The 11,815-nt window shown below is 51.8% G+C and overlaps 2 protein-coding genes across 2 annotated transcripts in view; both read left to right on the top strand.

The window, feature by feature from the left end:
• The first annotated feature begins 741 nt into the window (after positions 1-741).
• On the top strand, positions 742-3,670 carry LOC116439875 (spidroin-1-like). The gene is made up of 3 exons (XM_032099916.1): positions 742-1,953; positions 2,436-3,023; positions 3,128-3,670. Exons 1-3 carry the CDS (start codon positions 742-744, stop codon positions 3,668-3,670), a joined length of 2,343 nt encoding a protein of 780 aa, XP_031955807.1.
• The window catches only part of EFHC2 (EF-hand domain containing 2), a 58,646-nt gene continuing 50,460 nt past the window's right edge, over positions 3,630-11,815 (top strand). Inside the window, exons 1-2 of the mRNA XM_032100973.1 lie at positions 3,630-3,721; positions 11,424-11,609. Coding sequence (XP_031956864.1) covers positions 3,680-3,721; positions 11,424-11,609 — 228 coding nt within the window. The 5' untranslated portion in view covers positions 3,630-3,679. The remainder of the gene's footprint in view (positions 3,722-11,423; positions 11,610-11,815) is intronic.

Here is an 11,815-nt window from a genome sequence, read left to right as displayed (position 1 = left end):
GGAAAAGACCTCTGAGATCATCGAGTCCAACCCATGAGCAATCACCACCGTGTCACCCAGACCACGGCTCTGAGTGCCACGTCCACTCTTTCCCTAAACACCTCCAGGGACGGTCATTCTGATGTCTTATCAGCCTTTGTGAAAAAATTCCTCCTAATGTCCGGCCTAAACCTCCCCTGGCACAGCTGTTGACTCTGTTCTCTCCTCCGGTCACTTGTTCCCTGGGAGAAGAGCCTGATCCCCACCTGCCTACAGCACCCTTTCAGGGAGCTGTAGGGAGCAGTAAGGTCACCCCAGAGCTCCCTTTTCTCCAACTATTGAGAGATGTGTGATGAAAAAGGCCACACATTTTGAAAAATTAAATAAATGGACATAGTATGTGCTAGTGTTGGATTTAATATGTATTTAGTATTCAGTAAATAATGATGTATAATAAATACTATATAAATATATGTTTCATAGACGTATTTTAGATTTCATATATTTATGTATTTTAATACATATTTATATATTGTAGTATCTTTATGTAATACATATAATATGTAATATATAATATTTAGATATATTTCTATATTTATACACATTAATTAAAGGAATCTATAAAAATAAAAATGAATTTATTTCTACTTCACTACCGCGGACTCCAGGCCCGCCCCCCTGCACCCCCCGCACTTGGTGGGGCCGGGGCTCCTGCGGAGAAAAGCCGGGACCTGCTTGCATCCCCCCGGGCCCTATCCCGGGATGGAACGGGTCGGGATGGAGCGGTTCGGGATGGAGCGGTCCGGGATGGAGAGGTCCGGGATGGAGCGGGTCGGGATGGAGCGGGTCGGGATGGAGAGGTCCGGGATGGAGCGGTCCGGGATGGAGAGGTCCGGGATGGAGCGGGTCGGGATGGAGCGGGTCGGGATGGAGCGGGTCGGGATGGAGCGGGTCGGGATGGAGCGGTCCGGGATGGAGCGGTCCGGGATGGAGCGGGTCGGGATGGAGCGGGTCGGGATGGAGCGGCCCGGGATGGCGCGGTCCGGGATGGAGCGGGTCGGGATGGAGCGGCCCGGGATGGAGCGGGTCGGGATGAAGCGGATCGGGATGGAGCGGGTCGGGATGGAGCGGTCCGGGATGGAGCGGGTCGGGATGGAGCGGATCGGGATGGAGCGGTTCGGGATGGAGCGGGTCCGGGATGGAGCGGGTCGGGATGGAGCGGCCCGGGATGGAGCGGGTCGGGATGGAGCGGCCCGGGATGGAGCGGTCCGGGATGGAGAGGGTCGGGATGGAGCGGGTCGGGATGGAGAGGTCCGGGATGGAGCGGTCCGGGATGGAGCGGCCCGGGATGGAGCGGTCCGGGATGGAGAGGGTCGGGATGGAGCGGGTCGGGATGGAGCGGGTCGGGATGGAGCGGGTCGGGATGGAGCGGGTCGGGATGGAGCGGTCCGGGATGGAGCGGGTCCGGGATGGAGCGGGTCGGGATGGAGCGGCCCGGGATGGAGCGGGTCGGGATGGAGCGGGTCGGGATGGAGCGATCCGGGATGGAGCGGGTCGGGGTGGAGCGATCCGGGATGGAGCGGGTCGGGATGGAGCGGGCCGGGATGGAGCGGGTCGGGATGGAGCGATCCGGGATGGAGCGGTCCGGGATGGAGCGGGTCCGGGATGGAGCGGGTCGGGATGGAGCGGCCCGGGATGGAGCGGGTCGGGATGGAGCGGGTCGGGATGGAGCGATCCGGGATGGAGCGGGTCGGGGTGGAGCGATCCGGGATGGAGCGGGTCGGGATGGAGCGGGCCGGGATGGAGCGGGTCGGGATGGAGCGGGTCCGGGATGGAGAGGTCCAGGATGGAGCTGTCCGGGATGGAGCGGGTCGGGATGGAGCGATTTGGGATGGAGAGGTCCGGGATGGAGCGGTCCGGGATGGAGCGGTCCGGGATGGAGCGGTCCGGGATGGAGCGGGTCGGGATGGAGCGGTCCGGGATGGAGCGGGTCGGGATGGAGCGGGTCGGGATGGAGCGGGTCGGGATGGAGCGGGGCGGGATGGAGCGGTCCGGGATGGAGCGGTCCGGGATGGAGCGGGTTGGGATGGAGCGGGTCCGGGATGGAGCGGGTCGGGATGGAGCGGTTTGGGATGGAGCGGTCCGGGATGGAGCGGGTCCGGGATGGAGCGGGTCGGGATGGAGCGGGTCGGGATGGAGCGGTCCGGGATGGAGCGGTCCGGGATGGAGCGGGTTGGGATGGAGCGGGTCCGGGATGGAGCGGGTCGGGATGGAGCGGTTTGGGATGGAGCGGTCCGGGATGGAGCGGGTCCGGGATGGAGCGGGTCGGGATGGAGCGGGTCGGGATGGAGCGGTCCGGGATGGAGCGGGCCGGGATGGAGCGGGCCGGGATGGAGCGGGTCGGGATGGAGCGGGTCGGGATGGAGCGGGTCGGGATGGAGCGGGCCGGGATGGAGCGGGCCGGGATGGAGCGGGTCGGGATGGAGCGGGTCGGGATGGAGCGGGTCGGGATGGAGCGGCCCGGGATGGAGCGGGCCGGGATGGAGCGGGTCGGGATGGAGCGGGTCGGGATGGAGCGATCCGGGATGGAGCGGGTCGGGATGGAGCGGTCCGGGATGGAGCGGGTCGGGATGGAGCGGCCCGGGATGGAGCGGGCCGGGATGGAGCGGGCCGGGATGGAGCGGGCCGGGATGGAGCGGGTCGGGATGGAGCGGGTCGGGATGGAGCGATCCGGGATGGAGCGTGTCGGGATGGAACGATCCGGGATGGAGCGGCCCGGGATGGAGCGGCCCGGGATGGAGCGGCCCGGGATGGAGCGGGTCGGGATGGAGCGGGTCGGGATGGAGCGGCCCGGGATGGAGCGGCCCGGGATGGAGCGGCCCGGGATGGAGCGGCCCGGGATGGAGCGCGCCGGGATGGAGCGGTTCGGGATGGAGCGGTCCGGGATGGAGCGGGTCCGGGATGGAGCGGTCCGGGATGGAGCGGGTCGGGATGGAGCGGTCCGGGATGGAGAGGTCCGGGATGGAGCGGTCCGGGATGGAGCGGTTTGGGATGGAGCGGGCCGGGATGGAGCGGGTCGGGATGGAGCGGGTCGGGATGGAGCGGGTCCGGGATGGAGCGGTCCGGGATGGAGCGGTCCGGGATGGAGCGGGTCGGGATGGAGCGGGTCGGGATGGAGCGGGTCGGGATGGAGCGGCCCGGGATGGAGCGGCCCGGGATGGAGCGGGTCGGGATGGAGCGGGCCGAGATGGAGCGGGCCGGGATGGAGCGGGCCGGGATGGAGCGGTCCGGGATGGAGCGGGTCGGGATGGAGCGGGTCGGGATGGAGCGGGCCGGGATGGAGCGGGCCGAGATGGAGCGGGCCGGGATGGAGCGGTCCGGGATGGAGCGGGTCGGGATGGAGCGGTCCGGGATGGAGCGGGTCGGGATGGAGCGGTTTGGGATGGAGAGGGCCGGGATGGAGCGGTCCGGGATGGAGCGGGTCGGGATGGAGCGGGCCGGGATGGAGCGGGCCGGGATGGAGCGGGCCGGGATGGAGCGATCCGGGATGGAGCGGGCCGGGATGGAGCGGGCCGGGATGGAGCGGGCCGAGATGAGCGCCCGCGCCCGCCCGCGCGTCTCCCGCCCCGTGACGTCACGGCCGCATGACGTCAGCGGCGCGCGGTCTCCGGGCGGCGGCGGCGGCGGTTGAGGGGCGGCCATGGCGCTGCCGCTGCTGCCCGGCTTCTCCCGCCGCCGCAACGTGAGTGACCGCCCGGGCAGCCTCCTGCCCGCCCTCCTGCCCGCCCTCCTGCCCTGCCCCGGAGCCGCGGGGGCTGTGGGGGCCGTGCCGAGGCGTTTCCCGGGGGTGGCGGGGCCGTTCCTGCCGCCCCCGGCCCCCGTGGGTGCGCTGAGCTCCCCCGGCCTTAGCGGCGGGGTGAGGGTGCTGTGCGGCCGGACGGGAGGAGCTGCGGCTAAAGCTGCGCCGGGGGAGGTTTAGGCAGGACATCAGGAGGAGTTTCTTCACCGAAAGGCTGATTAGACATCGGAATGGGCTGCCCAGGGAGGCGGTGGAGTCACTGTTCAGGGAAAGCCTGGACGTGGCACTCAGAGCCATGGCCTGGGTGACACGGTGGTGGTTGGTCATGGGTTGGACTCGATGATCTCAGAGGTCTTTTCCAACCTCATTGACTCTGTGATTCTGGATCTGACAGCTGCTGTGGGGCAATTTGAGCTCTTGTTGCAGCTCTAACAGAGCAAAACAAGGAGAGACAGATACCCTCTACATAAACCAAAAAAGGCCTTGCAGAGGGGGCAGTGCCAGGGATGCTCATGTGCTGTTTCAGGGCTGCCAATACCATTAATGCAGGCTAAATAGACATGATGCTATTTTTATCTTAGCAAAAACAAGAGAAGGCTGCCATCACTTCTTTAAAGTTTTTTGTCAGGGATAGGTAGGAATTCACTGAACACACTATTGTAAAGCGGAGCAGGTGGTAAGGCAGGATTTGTGCACAGCACTCTAGCTGGTGCCTTCAGGAGGCAAACAAAACAGTGTATTTTAACATTTTTGATAATGTTGAAATATCTGGAAGAGAATCTGCCATTTTCACACTATAAACATGTTGTGGCCAAGGTTGCCCAGAGAAGCTGTTGATGCCCCATCCCTGGATGTGTTCAGGCCAGGTTGGGTGGAACTCTGAGCAGCCTGGTCTAGGTGGAAGGTGTCCCTACCCATGAAAGGGTGTTGGGACTGAATGATCTTTAAGGTCCCTTCCAACCTAGGCCATTCTATGATTCTGTGATACATATGTAGACACAACCAAAGCTGCCCAGGTACAGGGAGCATGAAATTGTGTAGAAATACGTGGACTCCCAGCCTCACTCTGTGTGTCAGCACTGCACAGGTGTGTGCAAACACAGGACCTCTTGCAAGAGCAGCTCAGCCAAGAAACTAAGGATCTTTCAGGCAGCTTCTCCCCTGGAAACAGCTGGATGCTGTTGTTTTGGAAGGGGTTAAAAAAAAGGTCTGGTGATGAATACTCAGTCTCTTGCTGAATTGAGATTTGTGTTGTTAAGGGTTGGTTGTGTGTATAACACTTGAGGTGGCTGCTGAGTGGGCGTATCAGCAACGCTGGAATTGGTGTGTGCCATTGGTACCTGCTGGGTGGAAGCAGAATAGCTCAACTCAGGGATATCTGTGGCTTTATTGTTCTCCAAACTTCAATTTACCTGAATTGATTTAATTTAACTTCATACGCTTGGGAAGAGTTACTAACAGAGAGTGTTGAGCACCCCATGCTGAAGTGCATACAGTGAGTATGCTATGAGAACTAAAGGTGTGAAAGCTGTCACAAATTGCCATGAGACAGCATTGTAAACCCATGGTTAGACCCTTGTTTGGGCTCCAGATTGCTCTTTTTGTTAATCCTTGAGACAGTGGAGTTAATAATGCTAACTCACCTCCACAAATGAGAGCCTGAGAACAACATATTTAAAGAAAAAAAATGTCATTGCGATAGATAAAATGAAAAGGAAGAAAGGGTTTCCACCTGTTAGGACACTGAGCTTCACCATCAGCGCCTCTTATTGCGTGGAAACAACAGTGGCAGAGCATTCCCTGAGGAAGGATGCACAGCGGACAGGGAATTGCTCTTCCAGTCAGCCCTTGGTTTGTAATTATGGGTATTAATTCCACTCATCACTGTTCAGGCTCCTAGTGAAATCATCTTGTCTCTGCCCCTAATGCTTCCACCTGCCTCATCTGTAGGCCCACAAAAGGCAGTGGAGGAGGAGTACATATGTGTTTTGTCTCCCTTGGGTGTGTTTGATAAGGTGGCTGGGCTGCCTCCAGAAAATCAGAGCTTTAAGATAGTGTTCAAAATCAAAATTACAGTAGTTTGTGTACACGGAAGTCCATCCATCAAATAAACCCGCTTCACCTCTTTCAAAACAGAAATCCAAAGATCTGCTGCTCATCAGCAGTGCCTGTGTTTTTTTGTTTGTGGGTAATGAGGAGATCTAACAATACAGGTATTTTGAGCATGTGGTGGAAACACAGCATATAATAGGTTTGCTCCATTACTGCAAGAAGAAGTTTGTGCATTTGGAGCCTGGACTGTGTTAGGGATGGCACTGGTTACAAGTACTCATTTTATTAGTGTCCCTGGTCTGCCTCCCATTCTCAAAAGCAGCTGCTCCTTCTGATACTGGATTGATGTCCTTGCCTATGTCAACAGCTGAGGAGTAGGGTGAGAAACACATACTCACGTGGGTCAGATTTGCCAAGTGCTGGCTGACCAGTGTTTTTTCTTGCCTGAGGTAATGTGCCGGGATGACCGTTTGAAATCCCTCTCAGAGAGAAAATTCCGTGCAACAATTCTGCATGGCATTTCTTAGAGAAACGAACAATAAGTTTATAGATCTCAGGAGGAAAACACATCCTTGAAAAACTGCAAAAAATTCTGTTGAAAACTTTAGTGGCACAGCAGAAATTCCACATCTTCCTTGTTTATTGCAGAAGCTTGGAATAGCCCAACTGTGCTACTGTGGCTGTCTCTATGTTTCCTGCCCAAAATATTTTCTGCTGCTCTGTAACCCACAAAATAGGACATTAGTTTTTCTTGACCAAGAACATTTGCCAATCTCTTTATAAGTAACTGTGCCTGCTGTCCTTTCGTCTTTCCCTGGCCATCTTTCTTGAACCCTTCCACTACCCCTCAGCCCTGATCCTCCAGATTTCTGTCTCTGTTCACTACCCCCAAACCCAAATTTTCGTGTAGCTGCCCCTCATGGCTGCATTTTTATGCCTTTCCTTTATCCATCTGTTGTCTTCTCCCGGGCAGTAAGAGCAGGCCAGAATCACAGAATGGTTTGGGCTGGAAGAGACCTTTCAAGGTCATCCAGGCCAATGCCCAGAGCAGAATACCTTCTACTAGATCAGGTTACTTAGGGCAACCTGACTGTGAGTGTTTCCAGGAATGGGGCATCCACCACCTCTCTGGGCAACCTGTCCCAGTGTTTCACCACTCATTGTAAAAAATTTCTTCCTTATACCTAGCCCGCATCAGCTCTCTTCTAATTTAAAACTATAACCCCTTGTCCTACTGCAAGGCTCTGCTAAAAAGTCTGTCCCCATTATTCTTAAAGTCCCTCTTTAAGTACAGAAAGGCCACAATAAGGTCTCCCTGGAGTCTTCTCTTCTCTGGGCTGAACAACCCTAACTCTCTCTATTGTAGGAGAGGTGCTCCAGCCCTCTGCTAATTTTTGTGGCCCTCCTCTGGACCTGCTCCAATAGATTCATGCCTTTCCTGTGCTGATCCAGGCTATTGGTGTTGATGCACCTTGTTTTGTGATGTTTTTAGAGGGGCACCAGAGTTGCTGGGAACAATGTCTTAGGGTGTTCCTCCTTTGCCAGAACCACTTAACTCCTGAGCAATCCTGAGACCTCTGCAGCAAACTAGGGATGATAGAAGAGTTGAAAATCAGTCACATGAATTTGACTGGCGCTGTAGTGTGTGTACACTGTAATGTGACTGGAACAGTCAAAGTGTGTAGCATTTGCATTTATTTCCATCACTTAGTTGAAACAGCCAGGAGACTGTATCAGCAGCCTAGAATAGTTCAGAAATGCCACAGTTCATCCTGATAAAGGATTTGAGCAGGACATCCACAGTGCAGCTGCTGTTCTCAAGTTGGGAATTACAGATGGACACTGGGTACAGAGCTGGGCTGCCACTGCTGCCATAGCTCCCTCTGGGACTGAGTTAAAAATGTGGCTTCTGGGAGCCCACTGGGGGCTCTCCCATCACTCCAGCAGCTGTGCTGGGAGATTTCCAGCTGTGTTTAGTTCAGCTGGAATGTGCATCTCCCTGGGGAGTTTGCTGTGACTCTGTATTACAGAGCAAGATGGAGAGAGCACAATGCAGCTTCCCCCAAGGACTGTAGGGGCTGAGTTTGCAAAGCCAAGGGCTGCAGTCAGAGAACCCTGACCTTTGTGTTAGTCACTACTGAGTGGATCCTCAATATTTTTCAGGCGCATCGCACAGAAAATGTCCAGCTTTGTTCAGCAGATCCACAGCCTGCTCAGCTGAGCTGCATTAGCACAGCAGACACATTCAAGCTCTTTCTCTGCTCTCTAAAAGATTTCTTTTGGAAGTCATTTAATATCACTGTGGAGGTGGCATGATGTTCTGTCACTATGTTAGGCTGGATTTGGTCTGAGTTCATTAGCTGAATTTTCCCAAATGTAATTTTTCCCTTTTGTGATCCTCAATTATAACTAATCTTTTTGTTAAACTTTCTATTTTTGTTGTTGTTTTTGGGTTTTTTTTAAGAAATAACTGTACAGACTTTTAGAAGAGATTACTTTGTCTATGGATCTAGGTACTTTTTGGAAGAAGGGGATAAGTAATTCTGTGATTAGGAATCTAAAAGAATCTTTTTGTCAAACCCTAAAAAGTTACAAGAATGACCCAAAAGATTCTTAAGAGAATTGGAGCTGTTTCATTACATATTTTTCATATAAAACTTTAAGGATGTTGTGATTTTAGCCCTAAATTCTGGAAATTCCAGCAGGGTCAGACCTAGATTTCTTTGATGAACACCTTGCCATACCGTTGCTGCTAAAACCCAAAAACATATGAACAGCAAATGCTTCTAGAAGAAGCTTTGAGGACATGAAAAGCTTTCCTTTGCTCAGGAAAACTGCCACTCTCACTGTGCTGTGCTAACTGTGCCTTTCTCCCTAACTCATGCTTTGGTAATAGAGGGAAAATAATTAAATACTTGCTGTGCCAGAAAGTGGATCTGTTCTGTAGCACCTTCAGTATAAATCAGATGTTTCTGCCTAGAAAACCTCCTTTTAAAATTCAGCTTGGCTATAGTTATTGTACATTTGAACTGATAAATGCAGAAAGCTGCCTTCATTTCTGACTTCTCCCCAGCTCTTTCTCAGCTTACAGAGGAACAAAATTATTAAAAAAAGAAAGAGAAGAAGAAAGGGTAGTTCAGTAGCACCCGCAGGAGAGGGGAGAAACCATCCCAAGTGCAGATGTGTTACAAAGCAGGTGCCAGCCCCTATCAGTGCCTGGCTGTTCGAGATTCCAGGAGAGAGCCTGTGCTCGCTTCTTGTGGGAGAGGTGGGATGACCACATGAAGCCCTGCTCCTGATGCCAAAATGTCAGTGCTCACACTGAGGCATGACATTTTATATCACAGCTCACAAAGCTGTGCTGATGTGAAATATTTAATTTTGGGCATTATTCCTGCAAATGTGTCTGGTTTGAGCAACGCTCTGTGGTAGGGGGATCCATGAGCTACTAGTCTGCATACAAACATTTGCTTTTACTGATTTTCTCTTTTATTCAGTAACTCTTGTTCTTGAGTTATATCTTGAGGAGTTCTTTTCTGTGTCCTTTGTATTATTCTCTAAATTTTGGTACTTTCTGCATGCTCTTTTCTCTACCTTTGTTCAAAACACTGCTTACCTTTTAAGTATCTCCTTTGGGGATGTACTTCCATAGCTCTGTTGTTTCTGTCCCCACTATGTGAATCTTACCTCCTTTGCAGTGACTGTTTCAAAGGCTGCTGGCTAGCTCAGCTTTTTTTAACCTAAGCAAGGGTATAGCCATTGATTATCATGGTATTAAAAGGAATGATTTGTAAAAATAGTAAGTATTCCTTTTCATACTGCTGTCCTTGCAAAAGTGGTGTGCAAAAGGATTTTAAGCAAGGTTAAGCTAAAGCAGTGATTGAGCTGTTTGTGTCAGCAGCTCTCTGTCCTGTGCCATTGGATTTGGAGCACCTGGAGGCAGGTGAGCAGTTCAGAGGGTGACCCTCATTGTGCAGGAGTTCCTACAGACCAGTGTTGATTGTTCTGTGCCATGAGGCTGGTTCCCTGCCTTTCAGGCTCCTGACTCTTTCATACTGGCAGAATGAAATAACTGCTGGAGTACTTGTGGGTTTTGCAGCTTCACAGCTTGCACTTGTTCCCAGAACTGCTCTGCTGGATGTGTGTTACGTTATCTTGGAGCACTTGAATGTTGCCATCATGAAAAAGGATTATTTGTACCATTTTTTGTCTTATGGTATTAGCTTAGAACTGTCTACACCTTTTGGGGGAGTAGTGGTTTACACATATGCATGTGATAATCAGTGATGCCCAGTGTTCCAAATGGAGTGGGGAGGCAATTTTGTCCTCTGCTACTTTACTGACATCCTGCTCTGGTGCTGCTGTGAAAATTTTGCTGTCCAGCAAAAAATTTTTTTCCTCTACCCAGGACATTTACTGTGCTCACCCATTACATCAGTTCCTCCCACTTCAACCTCATCTTCCCTCATGTTCCCCCAGTCCCAGGCTGAGGGAGGGCACAGCTCTGATGGCCTCTCTCTCCCCTTAATGGGTGTGCCAGGGATGCAGTGGCCCCTCTCTGCTTTCCCAGATAAAGTATTTTGAGGATTTGAGAGGGCAAGAAAGGGAAGAATAGCAAAGTGAGAGGAGCTAACAAGTCAGGATTGCTGCTTACAGAAGGAAGTTGAGTTTTCCACTGGCTTTTCCTATTTCCCTGTCCTCTCCTATGAGACTGATATGTGGGGTTGTTAGGGGATTGCTCCCCAAGCCAAGCTCACACCAGCTAACTCTCTTGGAGAGAGCTGGCCAGAAAAGCAGGTGGCTCATTAGGAGGGACATTCCCAGAGACAGGAGTGATATTTATGTGAGCCCAGAAGCTTTTCTGTGTCACTTGAAGACTGGCTCCAGCCCCAGCCAAGAAATTCGAGTGGGAAAGATGGTTTTTTTTGCAGTTGGTTGTTCCTATATTTTTAAGCATTCCATCCTTAATTGCCTGAAAAATTAGTAATAGTATAGAGGAATCACCACAGAGACCTTCTTTTGATATACTCCCAGATGGAATTAATGTCTGTCTTTTGATTCAGGTCCAACCTCCCAAAATTCAAGTGTATTCACTAGTACTAGAGGAATTTATTTTGCACTTGGGGATGCAAGTGTAAATAAGATCTTTGACATGAATAACAAGAGCAGGCTGTTCTCAGTGCTGCTGAACTGTTGCCATTTGTCCTCTGGAGAGCTGTAGGAAAGGCCTTTCCCCTCTACCTTTTACAACAGTTCTTGGGAGTGACTTGATTCTTTCTGTACCATCTACCTCAATCCTTGTGGCAGGGAAGGAGTGTGGGGGGTAAACGTCTGGTACCATCCAGTGTCTCAGCCTAGGTAAATTACTGGAATATTATTCCATTTTTGTCTATAAGACTGGCAAATTGACCACTGAAAAATGTCACTTCACTTGCAGCATTCCAGTTGTTACAGCTTTTTAGAGTCTGTATTAAAAGTAAATACAGAGAAACTTTTGCATGATTAATCCTCCTTGCCTAGATGGTTAGCTATTATAGATTTAAAAACAAACACACAGACAATTTTGTCTCCTTTTCTTCTGAACTTTTGACAGATTGGGGGAGAAAAGTTCCACAGGTCACAGCACTGTGGTTACAGCAATAATGTTCCTGTGCTGTTTGAGGATAAACGTGGAATAGGAGGTGAACTGTTACCTGGTCAGACCCTGAAACCTACAAACAGTGTGTTTCCTGAAGCAACAGGAAGTGATGCTCCTGCTTGGATAGCATTTGATAAGCAGGTATGTAGAAATCCATATATATCTGTTTTTTTAATGAATAGCTACAATATGACAGAGTATAACAATGAAAATCCGTTAGTCAGATATTTCAGAAGATTATTTTGTGCATGGAGAAAAAGCTTCTAGATAGACAAAAAGAGTGGTAGCGGGTTTTTTTCATTATAATAATATGTTGGACAATTAATATAAACATGTATCATGCCATA

The sequence above is a fragment of the Corvus moneduloides genome, chromosome 2 (assembly GCF_009650955.1).
Source record: "Corvus moneduloides isolate bCorMon1 chromosome 2, bCorMon1.pri, whole genome shotgun sequence".
Classification (NCBI taxonomy): Eukaryota; Metazoa; Chordata; class Aves; order Passeriformes; family Corvidae; genus Corvus; species Corvus moneduloides.
The sequence above is the reverse complement of the archived record's forward strand: the minus strand, read 5'-3'. Positions and strand labels throughout refer to the sequence as shown.